The sequence below is a fragment of the Malus sylvestris genome, chromosome 15, assembly GCF_916048215.2.
Source record: "Malus sylvestris chromosome 15, drMalSylv7.2, whole genome shotgun sequence".
NCBI classification, from domain to species: Eukaryota; Viridiplantae; Streptophyta; class Magnoliopsida; order Rosales; family Rosaceae; genus Malus; species Malus sylvestris.
This window is the reverse complement of record NC_062274.1, coordinates 47,728,405-47,755,561: the sequence shown is the minus strand read 5'-3', so window position 1 is coordinate 47,755,561 and position 27,157 is coordinate 47,728,405. Positions and strand designations below refer to the sequence as shown.

Here is a 27,157-nt window from a genome sequence, read left to right as displayed (position 1 = left end):
TGAGTCACTACCATTCAATTGCTTTCAGGCAAGAACAAAGCTACAGGCAGTCGGGCTAATTCGCCTATAAATAGGAAATGAAGGCCTAGAGACAAGGACACTCAACCAATTAAACAAACAAACATACAACTTGACTCTCAGCCAAGCAAATACCCAAAAAGTCGTGCTTTGTCCAAACTCTACACCCTTTTAGACTTAGATTTCCTTAGAAATACATCTTTTGTCTATGTAAAAGCTCTACTACCTTTTTCCTTAATGTTGTAGCATCAATCTCTCGTGTATAAACTCTTTTCTAGTTGTCCCCTTTAGTACTCAATCCTTTTGTAAACTGCAAAGAAAAGAGACCGTAAGACTTTTAACCTTGCCCGACAAGGTGAAATCTTGCCCGACTCTCTTTGTTTCCATCTTTCAATTAACAGATCTGGTGTTATAATGTATTCCCTAGTTTATATTCAAGTTATTTCCAGTCCTTTGATGACTCAAAACCCCATCAATTCCCAGATTTGGTTCACTTAATGGTTTTATCAAGATTGGAATGAATTAAACTGATGACTTGATCATATTTGGCCCTTCACCCCTCGAGCATACAAGATAACTAAAAGTCCTTGATCTCAAGGAATATAAAATATCTTAATGTAGACTTAACCCATCTACAACAATCTTTTGATAAATAAGAAGTCAGAAATAACTTGGGGCGCAAGTAATCAACTTAAAACACACTTGTTCTACATCTGCCATACAGAGATGGCAATGGCACTCCTAAGCACCTCGTTGGTTTTGATTGCAAGCCTCAAGGCCTACACCTAAGGCCTCACAAATGCACCTTTTCATAACTAAATTTGTTCTCCTCTTGCAGTATTGTGACACAGGAGTCCGACAATCAATCAAAGTGCCAACTCCTTAAGGAGCTGTGTGCTCGAGCCAGGAACGCCCACCAGCCTGATTTCCTGCCCGAACACAACCTATAAGGAAAAAAGAGGATATAGAAGGTAATTAAAAGAAGCAAATGAAAAATATGAGTGATTATTACAATTGAAACAAACTTAACCAAATAAGAGCAAACTCTTCTGAAATTCAAAATATATGTTCAAGGATTTGATCTCACCATGTAACTAAACATGCACAAAACACAATTCTAGGATTGCTACAAAACAAAAACGGGGAGTTGGAAAAAAAATATATAATTGAAAACCAAAATTGCTCTTTTTGTTGCAGCCTATTTTATCTGACAAGGGGAAGCGGGCCGGCGGCAAAGGGAGAGATGTGTTTATAGAATTGTGTAAAGGAATGTGTGTGTTATTCCCCATATGTAGTGCCTTTATTTATAGTAATAAGAGGGAGAAGAAATCATTCATCCCCAAGGAATACAAGTCCATATAGGAAAGAATAACTAGAATAAAATCTAATCTAGGATTTACACAATCACACTTAAACTAGAAAGCTTATAAGACTCCCCCTTTAGTGTGTAAATACTTTAGGTAGATCAATCATGTAGAAGTTGAGGAAGTCGACTCGTCAACACTAATTCTAGGAACACGCTATTCCCAAGTAAGGTAGGAACTTGCATAAGGAAGTAAGTCTCACAAAAAAAACCCTATGGCTATGGTAAAAACCCAAGTAGGGACAAAATCCATAGTAAAAAAAAAAATGTGTGAGAAATGCAAAGTGAAATGAATTGTCTACGAGACGTCATTAGGGATATGATCAACCTAAGGTGGGTGCCTCGTTAAAACCTAGTTAGGTAGTAAAAATATAGTGGAAAAAATGCTCTCAATCGTAGGGAAAACGAGTACATTAAGATCAAGTAAGTATACTTCAGGATGCTCTACCTAAGTTTGACACAATTCTAAAGAGAATTAGCAATGTTACAACTCAGAAAGTTTACGCATACCAATTCCTTAAACAAGCTTCTGAAATGTTGCCTTCAGTAGTGATTTGGTGAAGAGGTCAGCCAGATTGTCTTGTGAACGGACTTGTGTGACTTCTATCTTCTAATGCTCTTGTTGTTGATGTGGGAAGAAAAACTTCGGCTCAATGTGCTTGCTATTGTCTCCTTTGATGTAACCCTTCTTGAGCTGTTCAATGCATGCTACATTGTTTTCATAAATCATCGTTGGGACATCAACGACGGGATAAAGATCGCAGAAGCTTCAAATATGGCCCATAACTACTCTCAACCAAAAACATTCATCAGTTGCTTCATGTAAGGCGAGAATTTCAGTATGGTTAGATGAAGTGGCAACTAAGATCTGTTTAGTTGACCTCTAAGAAATTACAGTGCCTCCAACTGTAAAGACATAACCCATTTGAGAACACAAGAATCGACTCAAGATAAGGAGGTGAGGCATCACTTAAGGATCCATAGGGATAAAACAAGCCCAAATATGTAATACCCTTAATGTAGCAGAAAATATCTTTAACACTAGTCCAGTGTCTGCGTGTTGGTGCATTACTGTATCTTGCCAAAAGATTAACAGCGGGAGATGTCGAGTCTAATGCATTGAGCTAAGTACAATAAAGCGCCTATCGCACTTAGATAAGGAAATTCAGGCTCCAAAATCTCTTTATCATCCTCATTTAGACGGAAAGGGTCTCGTTTTGCATCTAGCAATCGAACGACCATATAAGAAGTCGAAAGCTTCGCTTTATCCTCATTAAAGCGGCGCAACACCTTCTAGATGTAGTTCGTTTGATGCACTAAGATTTCGTCCAAACGATGCTCTATCTCGAGACCGAGACAGTATCGAGTCTTTCTTAAATCTTTCATCTCAAATTCTGACTTCAGGTGCGCGTCAGTTCTTGCAAGCTCTTCAGGAGTTTCGATAAGGTTCATGTCTTCGACATATACTACAACAATCATAAAACTGAAATGTGACTTTTTAACGAACACATAAGGGTATAGTTTGTTGTTCACATAACCCTGACTAGTCAAATACTCACTCAAACGGTTATACCATATTCTTCCGAATTACTTCAAATCAAAGAGTGAACACCTCAGCTAAATTAAGAGCATGTTCCGAGGTTTGGAAATATTTGATCCAGTCAATGTAAGTCATTCGAGAACTTTCATATAATTTTTCGTATCAAGATCCCCATAGAGATACGCAGTTACTACGTTTATCTGCTGCATACTAAGTTTTTCGGAAACTGCCAAACTAATAAGGTATCGAAAAGTAATCACATCTATAACGGGTGAATAAGTTTTGTTATAGCCAATCCCGGGGTGTTGTGAGAAGCCTTGCGCAACAAGACGAGCTTTGTAAAGTACAATTTCGTTATTCTCATTACGTTTCTGAACAAAAACCCACTTATAGCCAACGTGCTTTACATGTGGAAGAGTAGGAGCTACAGGTCTAAACACCTTAAATTTCGTAAGCGAATCGAGTTCGACTTGGATTGCTTGTTTCCAATTTGACTAATCAATTCTACGTCAACATTCATCAATGAAACGAGGTTCAATGTCATCTCTCAACATGATCTTAGTAGCTATTGCATATGTTAATGCACCGTCGATGATCATCTCATTTCTACACCACACATCATCTAAGTTAGCATAATACACCGAAATCTCACGATTCTCGAAAAATGGATTCATCTCTTCAAAGATGCTTCCACAATCTAGAATGTCCTCCTCATGAGTTTGATAGAATGAGTATGCAACAGTCGGATTCACAGTAGGCTCTTCAGGTGCCTGTGTCGTAGGTTTCCTTTTCCGGGATGTGAATCCTTTGAACCAAGAGGTCTGCCATGCTTTTGTGTAAAGGCAGATGATTGGCTAGTTGCTAATGTACGTGGATTACCAAAATTGGCATCTCGGGCCTCCAAGAGGGAAGTCCGTTATACATTTGGTGCATCCATCTTTGCAGGCACATTCGCAACTAGAATATGTGATCTTGTCACTCACGCTAGATCAGTGAAAGCATCTGGCATGTTCTGAGATATGCTCAAAAGATCTAATATGCGCTGCACTTCAATTTCAAACTAAGCGGTGTGGGGATCTAAATGAAACAAAGTAAGAGTCGTTCATGATAATTTGCATCGTTCTTCAGGAGCATTAACATTCTTATCTCCCTCTAACGATGGGAAGATTGTCTCATAGAAGTGATAATCCACAAAACGAGCGGAAAACAGATCATCTGTCAAAGGTTCTAAGTAACGAATAACCGAAGGAAAATCACATCCAACATAGATTCACATCCTTAACTGAGGCCAATTTTTGTATGTAAGGGCTGCGAAATCGGCATATAGACTGCACAACAAAAAACGCGCGGATGCGATATGTCGGGTTTGTATCCGGTAACCAACTAAAGGAAGCTATATGGTTGGGCTGCAACAAGCCTTAGGCGAACCAACATGGATGCGTGCAATATTGCATGGCCCCAAGCAGCAATCGAGAGCTCGGTACGTATGACTAACGATCGAGCAATCATTTGTAAGCACTTAATAAATGCCTCTGCCAAGCCGTTCTGGGTGTGAACATTAGGCACTGGATGTTCAACTTTAACCCCAACCGACATGCAATAGTCGTCAAAATTTTTAGATGTGAATTCTCCAACATTATCTAATTGAATATATTTAATCGGATAATTAGGGTGGTGCGCCCTAAGCTTGATAACCTGAGCCAACAGTTTGGAGAATTTAGTGTTCATTGTGGACAACATGCACACGTGTGACCAACGTGTGGAAGCGTAAACCAAAATCATAAAATATCTAAATGGTCCACATGAATGGTGAATCAATCCACAAATGTCCCCCTGAATCCTTTGTAGAAAAATACGAGGATTCAAACGAATCTTGTCATAAGAAGGCTTAATAATAAGTTTTCCCATAAAACATGTTTAACATACGATTCCTTGAATCGAACCTAAACCTCAGGTTAGTGGATGCCCGTGTGATGATTTGATGATACAACGCATCAGTGTTCATCCAGGGTATCCTAAACGATCATGCCAAAGTGTAATTTTGCGCATGGTCCCAGAGGTAGGGCCGACCACATAGTGGATCTCTATGAGGCGTATGGTCGTAGTATACAGACCACTCGGGATATGCTCTATCTTCTATAGAATACGTTTTTTGCCATATTCGTAAGAAGTTATGCAAAGAAATTCAACTCCGTTTCCTACATAGGTTTTAGCTTGGTAATTACTAACTCTAATGTTCTTAAAACTCAACAACATTTTTCCAGAACACAGAGAACAAAGTGCTTTACAATGGTCAAAATTGTACCATTGGACAACATGTGTCTTACCGTATCCTTTGATCAGGTTAGATAAGCCTGAGAGGGTTGTCAGGCGTGCATTCTTAAGTATGAAGTTATTGAAATAGATGAGTTCACGCAAAACAGTGTGCGTGGTTGCCCTATTTACCAGACAACTAACTTTCCCACTAGTTATACCTAGAATGAAAATTAATTTGAATTGGTCGCATGCATAAAAGTTATTAGAAAACAAATATCCATTCAAAATAATTTTAAGTATTCAAGGAAGGTAATTAATTAAACTTAATATCTGAAAAAAAAAATCACCAACAAATAATCCAAACATAAAGGAAAATTGACATACCCTAGTCCCGGCTCCGCCATAGTACGATAACATCGGCTTTAGGCCCCGACCACGCCCTCACGGTTTTGTTTATGGGAACTCACACGAGAACTTCCCAGTGGGTCACCTATCCTGGGAATGCTCTCGCTCGAACTCGCTTAACTTCGGAGTTCCGATGGAATCTGAAGCCAGTGAGTCCTCAAAAGGCCTTGTGCTATAGGAGGTGCACATGTACATATAAGGCACATCACCCCCTCTCCGTTGGTCGATGTAGGATGTTACAATCCACCCCCTTAGGGGCCCGACGTCCTTGTCGGCATACTCGCACCACACGGTAGAGTGGCTCTGATACCATTCTATCACATCCCAGTCTGGACTCCGCCGTAACACGATATTATCCTCTTTGGGCCCCAGCCACGCCCTTATGGTTTTGTTTCTGAGAACTCACACGAGAACTTCCCAGTGGGTCACCCATCCTATGATTGCTCTCACCTGAACTCGCTTAACTTCAGAGTTCTTATGGAATCCAAAGCTAGTGAGTTCCCAAAAGTCCTTGTGCTATAGGAGTACATACAAGGCATATCACCCTTTCTCCGTTGGTCAATATGGGATGCTACAATCCACCCCACTTAAGGGGAACCCGGCATCTTCGCCGGTAAATCCGCACCTAATGACAGAGTGGCTTTGATACCATTCTGACACACCCCAGTCCCGACTCCATCATAGCATGATATTGTCTGCTTTAGGCTCCGGCCATGCCCTCACGGTTTTGTTTCTAGGAACTCACACGAGAACTTCCCAATGGGTCATTCATCCTGGGAATGCTCTCACCTGAACTCGCTTAACTTCAGAATTCCGATGGAATCCGAAGCTAGTGAGTCCCCTAAAGGCCTCGTGCTATAGGAGGTGGCCATGTACATTTAAGGCACATCACCCCCTCTCCATTGGTCGATGTGGAATGTTACAAAAATTATTGAAAATTTAACCAAAAACACAAGGAGGTTCGGCCCCAATGTTTAAATTTCAACTAGAAAAATAGTTTACGTCTAAGATTCTAATATTCCATAGGGGTAACGACCTCTTGAAAGTCAGAAACCTCCATCTTGGTACTATCCAGTTCGTCCACTAGCAAAAAGTTTGATTCAAATTCTTATGACGAGAATGATATTCTGCTACAACCTTCTAGAGTGCTCGGCAAACACAGGACCAATGGTCATTTGAACCACATCGATATCACATATCAGCATCCATGGTTTAAGGTGTTTTGCCCTTATTCTTGAAGTTTGGGACTTTGGGAGCAAGGTTAGAGCGCTTCTAGGCTTTGTTTCCGCCCTTAGATGGGCCTTAACTCTGTTGACCTTGACGGGGTGGTTTCTGGTCGCCCCAACCACGCCTCTTTTGGCATTTGGGGCGTTGGTTCGTGCTATAGTATGCTTCAGGCACAGCAGTTGCCCCAATAGGTTGAGCTTGATGATTTTTCAAAACGATCAGCCAAAACGACAAATAGTGCTCGTGGATCCTCCTCAGCAAGGTACTTGTGGATGCAAATTTCCGCCTTTTTTTTTTTAGACAAAATTGCACCTACAAAACAATTAACACCTTAGGTCAAGGCCAAGAGCCTCACGTGCCCATGATGAATGGGAAGGCTTTGGCCGAAGAACCTCCAATGCCAAAGTTAAAATTTTAGAGAAAAATGTTTATAAAAATTTGGAGAATTTTGCAAGAGAGTTGGAATTAGGTTTTTGGAGAAATAAGGTGGTATTTATAAGGGTGTGGCCGGCCCGTTTGGGAGAGCTGGGAACCGGCCACATTTGGTGGTTTTTTGGTGTAATTGCAAGATATTATGTCAAAATAATATCTTGCAATCAATTAGGAAATTAATCAATTAATTTAGGTAATTAATCCTATTTTGAATAAATATTTTTAGAGGTTACCTTGTGGGGTGGATTTGATGAGGATGGATGAAATAGGTTTTGAATAAATACCTATTTTGATCACTTTTGACCTTGATTGAGTCATGATTGTCCGCTGCTTGTGCGTAAGAGCTCCGATATACCTTAAGGCTAATTTTGTCTTTTTTACCCAAAAATCCACGTGTCACCTCCATATTTTTCTCTATTATTTTTGGCTCCATAGTATTTGGTTTGCAGTACATCATAAATATGTCTTCGAATGAAGATCATGGCAGTGGCTTTCTCAGTTTCGTCAACTGGGTTGTTCGTCTCATCTTCAATGATAGGACGCAAATTCTTTGCAGTGAGGTGAAGCTTCACATCTTGGACCCACTTGAGGTAGTTCCTTCCAGAGACCTCCAAAGCGGTAAAGTCGGGATTGTTCAAATTCGACAAGTTCCTATCACAAAATAGATGGACAAGATGTGGTTAGTGTAATGGAGAAAAAATCAATCCATTCACATGAAGTAGAACATTTAGGTTCTAATAGACATGTATTGGTTTAAATTCACATGAAAAAACTGCAGGTTTTCATGGGTGATGTTTTTAAGGAAAACTTCAGGTTTTCAAAGAAGGTATGTTTTTAGAAACTTCAGGTTTTCAAATAAGGCATGTTTTTAGAAACTTCAGGTTTTGAAATAATTATGAACTTCAGGTTCATGTGTTCATGCAAACAAACTCAAATATATATACAGAAATATGCAACAAGAAAATATGCAAATAAAACTCCAGGCCTATGATTATAATTGAATTAACTATTTGGACTTCGGGCCAAATTTAGTGTGGGTGAAAAAATGTATAACCCATTGGTCCTAAAATAATTAGGCAATTAACCCTCATATCCTAAAAAAATGGCTGGGTTGGATTCGGCTGGGCTGCAGGCCCAAAACAGATAGGCACGGATCCGCTGCTTAGTAGCTCATGTGCTCTATAGGGGACGTGATCGAGTGCATCACAGGCCAAGTGTACCAATGCTCCAGTTACGGGCTGGGATATGGTGCAGTAGGGATACAGGAATACCAAAGCTATGGGCTGGTGTCGCTTGTTGGGGCGAGCCAAGGAATTGGCCTGCATAATGCGAGCCTGTTTAAGGAAAAAAAAAATACTTTTTTTTTGCAGGCCGAGAAGGCCAACCCAATTTTAGGCTTCGGATTTTGGTGTCTAGAACACCCCAACGTGCACTGGGTTGCTTTGTTGAAGAAGAAGGTCGGCACCACCACTGCATGCGGTTGAGTTCTGGGTTAAAAACCATGGTGCAGTTCTGTGAGTTTGATAGGAACAAATCCAAGTGACGGAGAAAAGGGTTCTCAATCGAGGGATGTGGAACCAAAGTTTCGAAAAAAATTTCTAAGGAATTCTTCTAGAATTCCATTCAATCATCGTTCAAGACGATGAACAAGGCCCAAGAACACAACTTCAGGTCCTAGTTGCCCAAAAAAAAAGAAAAAAAAGAAAAAAAGAAGGCGAAGCCGTGACTCGTGACAGCAAGTGGTGGTTTTCTGGGTTTTGGGACGATGCCAAGGACGGCGTCGTTTTGATTTACTCACAGGGGTGGAGCATCATGCTCCACGGGGTTGGCTTGGGTCCTGGGTTAGAAGAACCCTAGATGAAACATGTTCTATTTTTTTTTCAATTAATTCAATGTATATATATTCAAATAATTTAATGCATGAGCATATATTTGATACAATTCAAGGCAATATCAAATTCACATAATTCAACAATTATAGATATAATGCATACACAATTTATGTAGAATCTTAAATTAGAAAAACGTAAAGTTGGGTCATGCATTATGGTGAATGTTCATGTTATCAGGGCTGTAAAAATATCGAGATAAAAACCTTTGTTTTGGAAGAACCTGATTGCGTGATGATATGGATGAACTGGTTTGATACAGAAAGCTTCCACATCAGATTCCTAGGCGCATCGGTAAGAGTGTGATGATAACGTATTGTAGCCTATTTTATCTGACAAGGGGAAGGGGGCCGACAACAAAGAGATAATAGAGGGAGATGTGTTTGTAAAATTGTGTAGATGAATGTGTGTGTTATGCCCCATACGTAGTGCTTTTATTTATAGTAATAAGAGGGAGAAAAAATCATTCATCCCCAAGGAATACAAGTCATATAGGAAATAATAAATAAAATCAAATCTAATCTAATATTTACACAGTCACACGTAATCTAGATAATTATAAGAGCTAACATATATTTTTAAAGGAAAAAATAAAATTATGATTGGGCCCTTAATCACAATTATTTTTTGGAAACAACTTTGATGCTGAAAAGATCAGCAGCAGTTGCTGCGGATGGCCTATCACACGCGAACACGTGTCCGAGTTCTGATTAAAAAGATAAAAACTTGGACACAGTGTCCATGCGTGATTGGTTATCAGCAGCAGTTGCTACTCATCTTTCAACATCGAAGTCTTGTTCTAATTTTTTTACTAACACCTCATTAATTTTCAGTTTTTATCAAGTCTTTTAACTTTGTATACGTCATATTTTGTACCATTTATTTAATTTCACGTCATACTTTTTTATTCTTTCAATAATCCTTATTTATCTATTTGGATTAGACTGCAAATCTTTAATCTTATTTCAAATACTTGTGATCTGGGTATTCATATCTCTTTCTTCCCCAATATCTTCTTCATGTCGTTCTACAGTAAAACAACTGTTTTTTTGCTCTATATCATTTCAAAGTTGATAGCAGCCAAATAACCGCCACCTATACAAATTTCGTAAGTTTTTCCTTTTTTTTTGGGTATGGACATCCGTTAATTAATCTTATTTCTGATGGGTTCCTTTTTTTTTTTTTTTTTGAATAAACGATATTATTTACATTAATGAGGTGGGAGAATGTGCTAAATCTCACAATTGGTTGGCAATTGTGGTTCAAATTCGTTTTTTGCAATAATCGAACCTAATACCTCTCACTTACAAGTGAAGAAGAATAGCACTGGACCATAGTACTAAATGGCTGATAGGCTATTTTTACCTCCTCACGTTTTCTTTCATTTATTGTTTGTGTATATTCATGTAGTACTGATTGGTACATAACCAATTGTAATTATTCTAGTCTAAGCGTGTTTCTCGTGCTTTCGATTATAAAAATAACAAGCGTTTCGGAGACATCCACCCACGTAAATTTGGCATGCATATCCATATCGTCTAGGTTTATGCCAATTTGAATTAATTGTTTTCACTAGCCTGTTTTGGTTTTGGGCTTACAAATGAGTCTTTAATAGGTTGTTATGGTTATTAAGTTTGGACTTAAATAACAACCTATTTAGTTGTCATGGCTACTTACTAGATATTGTTAGCTGATTAGGTTTTATCTGATTAAACTTGAAGCTCATTTGGTGCCTCTCACATGCTGAGAAAAACGTGGTGATAATTTGCTATTCGTATTTCATCTTAATCTTGTAGATTTTTTAGTCATTCTGAAATCCTCTACTGCAACATATATAGATGCATTAGATTAGGGTTTTTGCTGCCGTTGCCGCGTGCATTGGAATTACTCATTCTACTTTTCATTTGCCGTCGTATACATGCACTGCTAAAAAGAGATTTTTGCAGCTTCCTAATGATGTTACATGTTACTCGACAACCATGCATTAGGAAGAAAAGGAAATCATATTTTCTTCATTGTTCATTCAAAGACCATCTGCTGCATGCTTTAATTTTCCACAAGTCTGTATTAGACCTTAGCTCGTCTGTATCAAACCTTCACTCTTCGTTTTTCTCTTATGCTGCATATTCAAGTTTAATTTCATTATTATATATATTTTTGTATTTTACCTTAGTGTTTGTCTCTTGCATTGAATATATGTATAGTGTACTTTGCATTTGCTATAATATACTTGTATGCGATATTTTAGCAGCTGAGTGAGGGTTTTAAGAGTCGGCAGTAGCATGTGTTTTTAAGGGAAATTCATATTTTTCATGCGTTGTGATTTTTGTAATTGGTTGATTTTTCAAAGATTATTTCATCATACATACATTTTGCATGATCGCATTAATATCCTGCAAAGAAAAATGTGATTGACGACTGCGTTAGTGTCGTGCCACTCATCTCGTCACCTGTAATTGAGAATTTTTAGGTCAAATTTTTTGATTTGAGAGTTCAATACCAATTTATTTCTTCTACTTTTAAGTGTAAATATCTCAAAGTATTGAAAAATTAAAATCAGATCCGCTAGTGTAAAAATATTTCTATTTTTTATGATCTCAAAGTCTCGGCAGCCCAGTAGGATTCAAACGGAGTATACCCATGCCAGAAGGCCCAACCCGGTTCTATACCGACGATGTCCAGCCAGCTGAGCCCTCTCTCAAATCCCCATAGTCAATACTCATTCTGTTTTATTAGGTTGCAAAAGTTCTTTATTTATTTTCGGCTAAATATTCAAAATGGTTTCTGAGGTTTGCATAATCAATAAAAATGGTTCATAAGATTCAAAATCAATAGAAATAGTCCCTTAGATTGTCTACCATCCATGATTTTGGTCATTCCGTTAAAAACTTTTTGGGCAATTTTCAAAACTTCATAAATCAATTGATTCTTAACCAAATTCGATCCATAATATATCAAAATGAAGATAGGAAAGTGTAAAACAAGATATGGCCGAAAAATAACCTGAAAGATGATTGGTTCACGGAAAAACTGGAAAACTCGTCGGAAACTGGGTAAACTTTAAACATCCATAACTTCTTCAATATTCAACGAAATCGAGTGATTCAAAAACGAAAATCATACTTCTTGATGAGACGAAGATAATGGTACCATTCTCGATGGCTAAATTGTCGTGGTTTGGCCGAAAAACGGCTTGAAAGTGGCTAACTCGAAAATGGTTAGCCACTTTTAAACTGTTTTCTGGCCAAACCAAAGCGAGTTAGGCATTAAGAAATGTACCATTATCTTCATCTTATTGAAAAGTATGATTTTCGTTTTTGAATCACTCAGAAGTTATGAACATTTAAAATTTACTCAGTTTCCGACGAGTTTTCTAGTTTTCCCACAAACCAGTCACCTTTCAGGCTATTTTCTGGCCATCTCCGTCGACCATTGGGCTTTTAAACAGGTATAATCTTGTTATACACTTTCCTATCTTCATTTTGATATATTATGAGTCAATTTGGTTAAGAATCGATTGAGTGACGAAACTTTAAAAATTGTCCAAAGAGTTTTTAACAGAATGACAAAAATCATGGATGGTGGACAATCTCAGAGACCATTTTTATTGATTTTGAATCTCATGAACCATTTCTATTTATTATGCAAATTTCAGAGACCATTTTAGATATGTATTTAATTGAGAATTTGAGAGATTTTAATGGATTTATAAACCCATGGATTTTTATAGAGTTTAATTGATTTGTAGAGATTCCATATAAAATTTTAATTCAATTCCCTCGAAATCTCATAGGAAGATGTGAAATTTGTGGATGCTTAAAATACATTACAAAATCTCTCAAATTTCCTCAAATTCCTCAACTTTCTCGAATTCTTTAAAATCAATTTCTAATTAAATACACCTGGAATGTTATAAACTTCTTTAAAATCCTAATTGAATATATCCAGATTTCTAAGGATTTTAATAAACTATCTTAAAATTCTAATTGAATACACCTTAAATTTCAAAGATTCACTTAAGATTCTGATTAAATATCCCTAAAATCATTAAAAGAATTAAAAAGCCTCGAAATCCCAATTGAATACAACTCTTAGCCTTTATTTTCCTTCAAACAAAAAAAGTGAAACCGGGTTGTTAGACTTAGACTTTTGCCTCATATGTTACTCTTCTGCTCCATCCCTTTCGTTTGATAAAAAAATTAACAATAATTGTAAGTCTACCGAAACCCAGAAGCTCTTTTTGCTTTCGGTAATTTTCATCCTACAAATTCTTCTTCTTTTCTTCCCCCAATAATTTCATGTGATTTGTTGCCTAATTTGCTTCCTGCAGATATCTGGTTCCGTTTTTCAAGATATAAGGCTTAATTTTCTGAATCGATATGGCTGTTGCATCTGGAGAAGCAACCACAATATGCAATCACTGGTAATTAATCTTTTTTGGGAGTTTCTATCTTTGAATTTTGTAATTCTGGTACTATGTTTATGCATGATTTCGGTGTTTTAATTGTAATGATTTGAGATATCTGGGATACCCCAATTAGAGAAAATCATGATTTTAGCATAATTATGAAGTGGGTTCTTGTGTTTTTTAATTTTTTAGCAGTTGGTCTGAATTTTGTGAGATACCCAATTGATTGATGCTGAATTGTTAAAAATTGACATAGTTGGGTGTTTTCTTACCTTGAGCTGAGATCATTTAGGCATTGAGGCAATCCGGCTTGCTTTCCCTCCACAATCTCTTGAATGCATTACTGTGTGTTCGATTTTACAAGAACAAACACACTCCATATATGTTCTATGCCTCAAAGTTGTTTACTTTGCTTAATGGTTTGCAAAAATCCAGGTGCTTCATTACACTAACTGTACTCTCCTAATGGACATATTTTTGTTTTTGTTTCCAGTGACAGAGCTATCCCCTCATCAAATATTGACTTGCACTCTGTTCATTGCTTCCGCAATCTAGAAAAATGTAAAGTATGTGGTGATATGGTTCCAAAAAAATATGCTGAGGACCATTACTCGAACACCCATGCTCCGGTACGTGTGTTTCCATATTTGCTTTTCTTCCTACTGCGGTTCATGAAACTTTAAACAAAGGGCAGTTTCTCCTGTTAGTTTTAAGTTAAAACCTACGATTGCCCTGCTTTTGTTTGGCATAAACTTTTTCAGATTTTACGAGTATTCAATGTGAGAAGTTAGATTACAATATTTGAATTTGGGTTGAGTGTTCTCATGCTCTGGGAGTGAATGATCTCATTTGCTTTTCTGTTATCTTATCAATTGTATTAGCTACTTGTTTGCTGAATACTTCTATAAGAAATTAAACCCTTCAGATGTCAGTCCACCATGGGAACTTTCAGAAACCTAAATTCTCCAAGTCCTATGCCGCCATGTTAACATATGTAATCTGGTCCTTAGTTTTATTCTAAAGTATTTGAGCATACAGGGATGCCTTCTCTAGATGATAATTGGAGGCATATGAGAATCCATGTACAACCGACTGTTATTCTTGTCTTGACACTAAGAGTGATTTGGTTGTTTTAATACAATAAGTTGATAGCCACTTTTGTGTAGAACTTTGATGCTTGTAGCCTGTACGTGTGAACATGGTAAGTATCTATTAAACAATGTCTCTTCCAACTGGGATAGTTAAAAGAGAATCCATTTTGTCTGCCTCATTCAGTTCAGGGCTTTGTCGAGTTGACATATATTATGACTCATTAACTTAATACCCCTATAGTCATGCAATTTTGTATATCGCCCTTATTCTTGTAGAGAGGCACCAATGTTCTTTTTCGCCACTAAATTGGCATCTTTTTCGTTTTTTTAAATCTTATGGAAAAGGTTTGTGAGCCGTGCTATACCCGTTTTTCTGAAGACCTTCAACACTTCAATCGGTATATTGTCAAGACCCACTGCTTTTCTATACTTCATTTTTTCAAAGGCACAACCACTTCCTTTTTCTTGATTTGGTGGTAGGAGTAATTTCTACACTGTTCAGAGTTACTCAACTCACCAAAGAAGTACTCATGTCGTGTCCTTCATTGAAAAGATTATGAAAATAAGCTATCCATCTGTCTTTAACCAGCATTCTCCATAGCTATAATATTTCCATTCTCATCCTTGATGCACCTTACTTGGTTGAGGTCTCTTGTCTTCCTTTCCCTTGCTCTAACCAGTTTATAGATATCCAACTCTCCTTCTTTGGTATCTAATCACTTATACATGTCAAAAGCTGCTAGCTTTGCTTCTCTCATGGTTTTCTCTGCCTCCTTCTTCGTTATTTCATCGGTTCGGTACTATCCTTGTACTGCTTATCCTTAACCTTTTCATGTATCTCCACTTTCCACCACCAAGATTCCTTTTGATGTGGAGCAAAACCCTTGGACTTTTTTTAATACCCCTTTTGCAACTTTCCGGATACAAGTAGCCATGGAATCCCATACTTGGCTAGCTTTCCCTATATATCCCAAATGCATTGGGCGTGTACTTTCTCTTTGAAAGTAATTTGTTTTTGTCCTTTTAGATTCCACCATCTAGACACATGAAGGTCTTGTTCTTCCTTTTATCTCTTTTGATATGTACATCCATCACCAACAATCGATGTTGGTTAGCCAAGCTCTCCATTGGTATAACTTTGCAATCCTTACAAGTTATACGGCCTGCCTTCTTCATTAGAAGAAATCTATTTGTGTTTTTGATGACCCACTTTTGAAAGTAATCACATGCTCTTCACTCTTTTTAAATGTATTGGCTAGAAAGAATTCGTATGCCATTGCAAAATCCAAATTGGCTTCTCCCTCATTTCTCTTCCACCTCTGTAGTTGCCAGTCTCCTTATTTACTACTCAGTCATTATGGAAACCCTATTGGTAGTACAATGTTGGAAATTATTTACTACTCGGTCATTATTTATTAACTCCTTGTAGGGGCACTAAATGGTGAGGAGAAGGATAAATATTATGTGCCTACAAGAAACTAAGTGGGTTGGTAGTAAGGCAAAGGATCTAGAAAACTCAGGGTTTAAACTTTGGTATTCGGGCACAAATAGAACGAGAAACGGTGTTGGCATCATCGTGGACAAGACCTTGGTACAAGATGTTGTAGATATCAAGAGGGTAGGAGATAGAATCATGGCAATCAAGATTGTAATAGGACAAGAACTTATCAATGTGATTAGTGCGTACGCACCTCAAGTAGGGTTGGATACGAGTTCGAAGGAGAAATTTTGGGAAGATCTTGGAGACTTGGTGCAAGGAATTGCTCAGACGGAGAAGTTATTTATAGGAGGAGATTTAAATGGACACGTGGGCAGGGAGACAGGCAACTATGGAGGTTTTCATGGTGGCCATGGTTTTGGGGAGAGAAACGAGGATGGGGAAGCTATCTTGGATTTTGCAATGGCATATGATCTCTTCTTAGCCAACACCTTCTTTAAGAAGAGAGAAGAACATGTGATCACCTACAAGAGTGGGTCGTCAAAAACACAAATAGATTTTCTTCTAATGAGGAAAGGGGATCGTATAACTTGTAAGGATTGCAAAGTTATACCAGGAGAGAGCGTGGCTAATCAACATCGCTTGTTGGTGATGGATGTACATATCAAAAGAGTAAGACAAAAGAACAAGACTTGGAAGTGCCCAAGAACTAGATGGTGGAATCTAAAAGAAGAAAAACAAGCCATTTTCAAAGAGAAGGTAATCACCCAATGTGTGTGGGATAGAGAGGGGGAAGCTAGCCAAATGTGGGATTCCATGGCTAGTTGTATCCGAAAAGTAGCAAAAGAGGTATTAGGAGAGTCCAAGGGCTTTGCCCCACACCAAAAGGAATCTTGGTGGTGGAATGAGGAGGTACAAACAAAGGTGAAGGCTAAGAAGGAATGTTGTAAAGCCTTATACAAGGAGAGGACCGATGAAAATGGTGAAAAGTATAGAAAAGCGAAGCAAGAGGCGAAGAAAGCTGTCAGAGAAGCTAAGTTAGCGGCTTACGACGATATGTATAAACGACTAGATACCAAAGAAGGAGAGTTGGATATCTATAAACTAGCTAGAGCAAGGGAAAAGAAGACAAGGGACCTAAACCAAGTGAGGTGCATCAAGGATGAGGATGGAAAGGTTCTTGCTACAGAGAACGCGGTTAAAGACAGATGGAGAGGTTATTTTCATAATCTTTTCAATGAAGGACATGAAAGGAGTGCTTCTTTAGGGGAGTTGAGTAACTCAGAAGAGTGTAGAAACTACTCCTTTTATCGTCGAATCCGGAAGGAAGAAGTGGTTGTAGCTTTGAAGAAGATGAAGCATAGAAAAGCAATAGGCCCAGACGATATACCAATCGAAGTGTGGAAAGTTTTGGGAGAGACAGGTATAACATGGCTCACTGACATTTTCAATAGGATTTTGAAAACGAAGAAGATGCCAAATGAGTGGCGAACGAGCACTTTGGTGCCTATCTACAAGAATAAGGGCGACGTACAAAATTGCATGAACTATAGGGGTATTAAGCTAATGAGTCATACAATGAAACTCTGGGAGAGAGTCATTGAGCATAGATTGAGGCAAGAGACACGGGTTTCGGACAACCAATTCGGGTTCATGCCAGGGCGCTCAACCATGGAGGCAATCTATCTCTTACGAAGATTGATGGAAAGATATAGAGATGGGAAAAAGGATTTACACATGGTCTTTATAGATTTGGAAAAAGCGTATGATAGGGTCCCAAGAGACATTCTTTGGAGGATTTTAGAGAAGAAAGGAGTACGAGTAGCATATATCCAAGCTATAAAGGATATGTATGAAGGAGCAAAGACTGCCGTAAGAACTCATGAAGGACAAACCGAAAGCTTTCCCATAACTGTAGGATTACATCAAGGCTCATCCTTAAGTCCTTACCTTTTTGCGTTGGTAATGGATGAGTTAACAGGACATATTCAAGATGATATTCCTTGGTGTATGCTTTTCGCAGACGATATAGTGTTGATAGATGAAACTCAGGAAGGGGTAAATGCAAAGCTTAACTTTTGGAGAGAAGTGTTGGAATCTAAAGGTCTTCGCCTAAGCCGATCAAAGACAGAATATATGGAGTGCAAGTTCAGTGCAAATGGAGGCCAAAACGAGTTAGGGGTGAGGATCGGAGATCAAGAAATACCAAAGAGCGACCGTTTTCGTTACCTAGGATCTATCTTGCAAAAGAACGGAGAATTAGATGGAGATCTCAACCATAGAATACAAGCTGGATGGATGAAGTGGAAGAGTGCATCCGGCGTGTTGTGTGACCGCCGTATGCCACTGAAGCTCAAGGGAAAATTTTATAGGACGGCAATAAGGCCGGCGATGCTGTATGGCACAGAATGTTGGGCGGTGAAACATCAACACGTACACAAAATGGGTGTAGCGGAGATGAGGATGCTTCGTTGGATGTGTGGGCACACGAGAAAGGATAAGATTAGGAATGAGGATATCCGGAGTAAAGTAGGAGTAGCCGAAATTGAAGGAAAGATGAGAGAAAATCGGTTACGGTGGTTTGGACATGTGCAAAGAAGGCCTACTGACGCTCCGATTAGAAGATGCGACTATGGGACAGAGGTTCAGGGCCGAAGGGGTAGAGGAAGACCTAGGAAAACTTTGGAAGAGACTCTAAGAAAAGACTTAGAGTACTTGGATCTAACGAAGGACATGACACAGGATCGAGCACAATGGCGTTCTAAGATTCATATAGCCGATCCCACTCAGTGACTTGGATTTTCCAAGTCTCCAACCAAGAAGTTTTCCTCACTCGGGAAATTAAGGGAACACTACCCCAACCTACATGCTCCACTCAGAAAGCTTCAACATACAAGCTTCAACAAAAGAAAATTCAAAGAACTTAGCGAAGAAGGCTTTGGTGTATTTAACACAATACGTTGAAATGAAGGAAAGCTTATTTATTGATATCCCCGATAAGCTACAAATATGTACATATACATGAGTCAAAATAAACACACAAGAGGGAGCCTTCACAAAGGTTGCTTAGGAGAAGTCTCAGCAGTCGGTAGAGCCCCAGAAAGAGAAGGCACCGGAGGGGGATCATTTGGAGCCTCAGTACTGGACAGAACCCTAGAAGGAGGAGGCATCAGAGGTTGATCATTTGGAGCTTCATTACGCGGTACAGCCCTAGAAGACGAAGGCAATAAATGCCTTTGGAACAAACCCACAAATCTCTGATGATCAAGTAAAACCTGACCATCAGTTTCCTTCATCTGGTCAAGCTTCCTCTTCATGTTTGTAGCATAGTCATGTGCGAGCCGGTGCAACTGTTTATTCTCATGCTTGAGCCCTCTATTCTCCTGTTTGAGACTCATCACTTCAGCCGCCAATGATTCAACTTGGCGGGTTCGAGCAAATAGGCGTTGGGCCATATTAGACACAGAACCTGCACACTGAACACTGAGAGCCAGCGAATCCTTAACAGCTAACTCATCAGACCGTTTGGAAAGTAGTCTGTTATCTTTGGGAGTGAGAAGGTTCCTGGCCACCACCGCAGCGGTCATATCATTCTTCATCACGGAATCCCCAACGGTAAGAGGACCAGTTGGGGAGACGAAGGATGGGCGCCATATGTTGTCTGGAGAAGGCGGGGCTGCCTCTTCAACAAGGTTCAAGTCAAAACGACGGTCGGAGGGGCCAGACATTTTCAAAGGTGTTGAAGAGAGAAGAGGTCGGACAAATCAAGATCTTAGAAGTGCAAGAATGAAGCTTCTACTGGTGGAGATTCAAGTGTGCTTTGGAACTTAATGCCAGCCTCTATAAAAATCTGCACTCGACGGAGCTTCAGAAATCAAAGAGGCGCCTGCTCAGAAATCGAAGAGGCGTTTGCTTTCTCAAAAGTTGGGCTGCTTAGAGATCACGAGGGTTGATCTCAGAAATCGAAGAGCCGTTTGCTTTCTCAAAAGTTGGGCTGCTCAAAGACCACGAAGGCCGATCTCAGAAATCGAAGAGGTGCTCGCTTTCTCAAAAGCTGGGCTCCCTAGAGACCACGAGGGCCGATCTCAGAAATCGAAGAGGCACCTACTTTTCCAGCCTTGTCAGCACCTGTCACACGCACACTCAGCTTTGCGGAAATTATGGGCATTCTGTCAAAGACTTCTGGGGAAGTAGAAAACACATGAATCTTACTGTTCAATCACCCACTTCCCACACGCAACAATAGCTCATGGGTACCACAGATAACTTTGCCAAAGTTCTCTGTCAAAGTTGAGCACGTGAAGCTTGCAGCTCCCACTACATCGCTCTGACCAAGAAGGGTAAAAGAATAGCAAAGAAACAGCACTAACAAAGTTTAGACCCATAAATTTTGAAGGTCTAGCTACCATATTATTACCCACAAGGGTAAAGGAACAGTACCACTGCTGGATAATTGGAAAGTCCATGTATGTCAACCTCTGTGCTTCGTGGCAAGGTAGACTAGCAAACATGCCCAACCTTTACTCACATTCGAGAAAACACTCCCAATAAGATTGCTTGCTCCAAAATCGAAGAGGCACCGTCCTCCGAATCTAAAGAGCCAGACTCCCAACATGACTACTTTCTTAAAAATCGAAGAGAGGGTAAAGGAACAGTACCATTGCTGGATAATTGGAAAGTCCCTGTGTGTCAACCTCTGTGCTTCGTGGCAAGGTAGACTAGCAAACATGCCCAACCTTTACTCACATTCGAGAAAACACTCCCAACAAGATTGCTTGCTCCAAAATCGAAGAGGCACCGCCCTCCGAATCTCGAGAGCCACTCTCCCAACATGATTACTTTCTCAAAAATCGAAGAGACACTGCTCCCCGAATCTCGAGAGCCAGACCCCCAGCATGATTGCTTTCTCAAAAATCGGTGAGGCACCGTTCTCCGAATCAATCGAAGAGGCGCTCGCTTTCTCAAAAGCTGGGCTGCTCAGAGACCACGAGGGCCGATCTCAGAAATCGAAGAGGCACCTACTTTTCTAGCCTTGTCAGCACCTGTCACACGCACACTCAGCTTTGCAGAAATTATGGGCATTTTGTCGAAGACTTCTGGTGAAGTAGAAAGCACATGAATCTTACTGTTCAATCACCCACTTCCCACACGCAACAATAACTCATGGGTACCACAGATCACTTTGCCAAAGTTCTCTGCCAAAGTTGAGCACGTGAAGCTTGCAGCTCCCACTACATCGCTCTGACCAAGAAAGGTAAAAGAATAGCAAAGAAACAGCACTAACAAAGTTTAGACACATAAATTTTGAAGGTCTAGCTACCATATTATTACCCACAAGGGTAAAGGAACAGTACCACTGCTGGATAATTGGAAAGTCCCTGTGTGTCAACCTCTGTGCTTCGTGGCAAGGTAGACTAGCAAACATGCCCAACCTTTACTCACATTCGAGAAAACAGTCCCAACAAGATTGCTTGCTCCAAAATCGAAGAGGCACCGTCCTCTGAATCTCGAGAGCCAGACTCCCAACATGACTACTTTCTCAAAATCGAAGAGAGGGTAAAGGAACAGTACCATTGCTGGATAATTGGAAAGTCCCTGTGTGTCAACCTTTGTGCTTCGTGGCAAGGTAGACTAGCAAACATGTCCAACCTTTACTCACATTCGAGACAACACTCCCAACAAGATTGCTTGCTCCAAAATCGAAGAGGCACCGCCTTCCGAATCTCGAGAGCCAGACTCCCAACATGATTACTTCCTCAAAAATCGAAGAGACACTGCTCTCCGAATCTCGAGAGTCAGACCCCCAGCATGATTGCTTTCTCAAAAATCGAAGAGGCATCGTTCTCCGAATCTCGAGAGCCAGATACCACAGACCACTTTTTCAAAGTGCTATGACAGAGTTAAAACATGTGAAACTGGCAGCTCCCACTACCGTGCTATGACCAAGCAGGGTAAAGGAATAGCATTACTACTTGTTGTTAGGGAGACTCCTATATATGTCGACCTCCATCCCCAACGGACAGGCAGACCTGCAAAAATGCTCAACCCTTCATCATATCTGAGAGGGCACTCCCAACAAAGCCTTTCGAAATATTCAGCTTTCTTTCCCCCCGATAATACCTCTGCAAACAAGCTATACTAGAGCAAGAATATCTCATATCATCAGGGTTAAAAGCAAGAGTATCCCATATCATGCTTTTTCCCTGTTTTTTCTTTTGGCCTTGTTTTTACCTACAAGACAAGGAGAAAGAGAGCAATCAGTCAGCACTTGGAATCAAGCTTCCAGCCAGGAACTGACTGCCTGGAACCCCTTACCTGATTACTTACCTGGCATTGCTCTCGAGTACTCATCTTCATCATCTTATGTTTCCAGGGAAGATTCCGCATCTGCTTGAGGAACAGATAGGGCAAGTGCGAAGGATACAAGGAAGCATGTGGAGACAAGCGTAACAGCACACGTGCCGATACATCCATTACTCTGTCAAAAGCAAAAGTATCCCATATCAGCAGGGTGGAACGTACTCTAGATTTGATGGACTTGTTTTGACCCTCAAATTCTTCAGTCGGCCTTATACTCTGGAGGAAACCAGAAAACCCTCCAGCTCAGTTCAAGAATAAGCCTGTGGAAAGTTACTTCTTCAAAAGCAAACGTATCTCATATCATCTCTTCTCATTTTTCTTCTCTTTATCCTTCATGCTGCTGCAAGATGGGGAGAAGGTGAACAATCAGTCGGAGCTTTGATTGCTTACCTTGTCTGTCACCTCTTTCAGCAGACCCCCTAGCTCGGCGACTTGGGGGACTCCTACTACATGGTTTGTATCGCGCTTGACCAAGCCTGAAACTACAAGTAAGCTTCAAGTGAAATTGATACATTACCTTGTGCATCTCCACCAGTTAAAGATACCACCCCTGGATGGAGGAAGAGTACTTCCAGAGAAGATGCCACATCTACCTATGAGACAGATAAGGCAAGTCAAGACGACACCACACTCCGATACTTAGAAGTTTCGTGATTACGAGATCATTATCCCACAATATTTCCTAATGTCATTTGTACTAAATCATTCACTCGTACTCACTAAAGGAGAGCTTGAACCTATGTACTTGTGTAAACCCTTCACAATTAATGAGAACTCTTCTATTCCGTGGGCGTAGCCAATCTGGGTGAACCACGTACATCTTGTGTTTGCTTTCCTATCTCTATCCATTTATATACTTATCCACACTAATGACCGGAGCAATCTAGCGAAGATCACAAAAAGCGACCGTTTTCGTTACCTAGGATCTATCTTGCAAAAGAACGGAGAATTAGATGGAGATCTCAACCATAGAATACGAGCTGGATGGAAAGAGTGCATCCGGCGTGTTGTGTGACCGTCGTAGGCCACTGAAGCTCAAGGGAAAATTTTATAGGACGGCAATAAGGCCAGCGATGTTGTATGGCAGAGAATGTTGGGTGGTGAAGCATCAACACGTACACAAAATGGGTGTAGCGGAGATGAGGATGCTTCGTGGGATGTGTGGGCACACGAGAAAGGATAAGATTGGGAATGAGGATATCCGAGGTAAAGTAGGAGTAGCCGAAATTGTAGGAAAGATGAGAGAAAATCGGCTCTGGTGATTTGGACATGTGCAAAGAAGGCCGACTGACGCTCCGGTTCGAAGATGTGACTACGGGACAGAGGTTCAGGGCCGAAGGGGTAGAGGAAGACCTAGGAAAACTTTGGAAGAGACTCTAAGAAAAGACTTAGAGTACTTGGATCTAACGGAGGGCATGACACAAAACCGAGCGCAATGGCGTTCTAGGATTCATATAGCCGACCCCACTTAGTGGGAAAAGGCTTTGTTGTTGTTGTTGTTGTTGTAGGGGCACTAAGTGTCTCAAGTAGCTTTTTAATATGCTATTTTTGATATATTATGATTAAAAAATGTCTATGATCCTAAAGGTTACTTTTGCATTCTGTATCAAGCTCCTTGTCAGTTTACTTAGCAGTCAAATTGAAACAAAAGGTTCATATTGTTCTGGAAGCATACAAATCATTAATTATGCCTCTTGCTTGTTCATTTTAATATAGAGTGAAAGCTTTTCCATCTATATTGTAGCCTGAGCACACACCTTTCTGCACGTGCCCATTGTTTGTCTTATTTTTTAAATTACTTAACAACGCATTTTGTTTGGTTATTATATTAAATTGGGTAGATATACCATTTAACTGTAAATAGTTTGCATCCGAATTGTCGTGTATTATTGCAGGTAGCCTGTTCACTTTGTAGTGAGACAATGGAACGTGAAATATTAGCTATCCACAAAGGTGAAAACTGCCCTCAGAGAATTGTCACATGTGACTTCTGTGAGTTCCCATTGCCTGCAATTGATCTTGCTGAGCATCAGGTAAACACTGAACAAAATTGTAAATTTGATGACATTGGATTATATACATCAGCACCAAATCAGTGTTACTGTTATCTCAGTGCTTCTTTGTAATTGTAGGAAGTATGCGGGAATCGAACGGAACTTTGTCATCTTTGTAACAGATACATCAGACTGCGAGAACGCTATAACCATGAAAGTAGGTGTAATGGTATCTCAGATAATACCGCTGGTCCTTCCAGGTTGGTTACTATCATTTAGCACTTTCCATATATTAAATCGTATGTTATAGTATTATACACTGTACTAAAAATCCCTGCCTAGCGTCGTATAGGCCACGCCTAGGCGCTAGGCTGTTGGTCACCGCCCCAATTAATCCATAGGCGTTTGAACATTAAGAAATGGCGCATATACCTGCATAGGCGCCCGTCTAGCCCGTCCAAACCCACCTAGATCGCAACTCTCACTTAGATAGAAAATAGATAACTTTCATTTTGCATTTTGTTTTTTTCAATAAATTGTAAGAGACTTATTGAATATTTAGATGAACACACATTATATGCGTGTTCCCCATGTTTTCATTATGTTCTAATACTTTATAATCTATATATCATTCTATTTTGCAATTTATTTATCCCAATGCAATTCTGTATTTTTTTTAGTATAAGCAAACACTTATTTGTACGATATATAATACAACAACAACAACAAAGAATATACTTAAATCCTCCTAGTCCGCCTAGGCCCTGCCTAGGCACTGGGCCCCAGCCCGCCGTCCAACTAGCTCCTAGTGTCTTTTAGAACCTTGATATTATAGTTGTGAGTAGCTGAGCAATTTAATGAAATATCTTGTGAGAAGGCCTAAGAACAAATTTACTTGCCATCTTGTAACTTATAATTGATAGTCAACTACCTGTGCTTCATAGGTATAGTTATAGATTCTTGGACATGCCTATCTCATATCCCTTCCCCCTACCCCCACTAGTTTCACTTGGTTTGGGAAGAATATGTTGGTCCTCTGGGTTCCAACGCTAGTATCAATAATAGTTACTCATAGTAATATTACAAATTTATCCTTTTTTGTCACTTTCGGTTGTTGCTAAGATTGCATTAAACTAGATAACCCACTAGATTTGATCTATGTTGAAGTAAGAATTGAAGGTCAATTTTTTCTTAATTTTGTCCAAGTGGAAGGATGGAGTAGTCATGAAGGAAAATCCCCTCCAATCCCCACAAAATGGTAGGATTAGAAGGCATTAAGTTTCCTTCATGACTAATCCATATTCTAACCTTCATCAGGGACAAAATTTGGATGTTGGGCTTCTTTCCTTACTTCAACATACCTTGAATCTAGTGAGTTATCCAATTGATTCCTAGATACCAAAACTGCGTAAATAATTATTTGGAAAGAAAGAGGGAATGAAAAGTGTCCCCAATTGTTCTATCACACACTGACCGATCAGTCTTTGAAGTCTGTTTCTTTTTAATTTGGGGTTCATTTGTAACTTTTTGTTGTTAGTGCGGTAAAGTAACAAGAGAAGTGAAATTGAGTCAAGATATTGTGATTACTAGCTCATGCTCGCGGTACAAGCTGATTTACATTTTAGTTAGCATGGTGTTACAATCTGATTATGGGTGGATCAGATTCATTAGATTTCTTCGAGTTGGTTGATCTTGTGAAAACCTCCACTTTTGTAATCCTGCACTGTTAACATTTCACCGTCTTTGAATGAGCTGGGAAAGAATTTATTTTGTTTACCTCATTTGAAACTGCCTAACCTTTTTAGCACATGTAGTCATTGGTTGACATTAGAGACGGTCTAATCTTAGAATTACGGTGACTGGTTAAGTGTTGTCCCTGTTGTGTTCATCTGTCATTGGTATTAATCCTTGGATTTTCATCTAAAGGGATGATAGGGCAGCTGAAAGAAGGCAGGGTCCTCCAAGAAGACAGGTGAACGAGTTTTCACGGAAGCGGCTTATGTTCACCATTGCACTAACAGGTATTGCTGTTCTATTAGGGTCTCTTTTTTTCCAGAGAAAGCCAGACGAGAGTCGAGTGCATTAGCAACTGAGAAAATGAACTCATTGGGTTATGTAAATCTTTTTTAAGCTTCAGTTTATATGTATCTTGAATCTTCTGTAGTCGTACCCGCTGCTGTAACCGTATTAAACTCCATTGAGATTGTGATAATACACTAACTGGTTATGCCATACTGCCATATGCTTGTTTTGTACTATTAATTTCGTCATTTTGGGTGAATAAATATGACCATTGTAAAGTAAACACGGGAAATACAGCCATCTTCTTCCATACCACATACTATTTTATTCATACAGCCGATTCCACTTAATGGGACAAGGATTTGTTGTTTTTCTGGGTTTGTACTTGTTAGTTGTTACGCTTTTTTCTTTTTCGCCTTATTTCCTTGGCACGCCACTTCGTTTGTGGGCACTGTTTTTAACTTTTACGTATTGCTGATTAACTTTCATGTTTAATCCCCTTTCAATTTCCTTAAAATGAAAACGAGACCTTAAGAGTAAGATCTCAATCGATGGTATAATTTCATGCACTTAAGTGAATATTTTTGTTACTTGGGTCAAGAAATTAAAAATTTAGTTTTGGTAAAATCCAAATACAAAAGAGTGTCAATTAGTACTACAGTCTAAGCAAGTTTAGGCGTTATTTCTGAATTTTCAAACACCTAGAGATTAATT

General features: G+C 39.5%; 1 protein-coding gene across 2 annotated transcripts; it reads left to right on the top strand.

Moving 5' to 3' along the window:
• The first annotated feature begins 13,210 nt into the window (after positions 1 to 13,210).
• LOC126604597 (uncharacterized) lies at positions 13,211 to 26,653 on the top strand. Of its 2 annotated transcripts, none has more exons than XM_050271887.1 (6): positions 13,211 to 13,341; positions 13,461 to 13,553; positions 14,032 to 14,167; positions 24,323 to 24,460; positions 24,560 to 24,681; positions 26,348 to 26,653. In XM_050271887.1, exons 2-6 carry the CDS (start codon positions 13,510 to 13,512, stop codon positions 26,505 to 26,507), a joined length of 600 nt encoding a protein of 199 aa, XP_050127844.1. In that variant the 5' UTR covers positions 13,211 to 13,341; positions 13,461 to 13,509; the 3' UTR covers positions 26,508 to 26,653. The 2 variants fall into 2 exon arrangements, with proteins under 2 accessions (XP_050127844.1, XP_050127843.1); XM_050271886.1 differs by having other exon boundaries at positions 13,252 to 13,379.
• Positions 26,654 to 27,157: the final 504 nt, after the last annotated feature.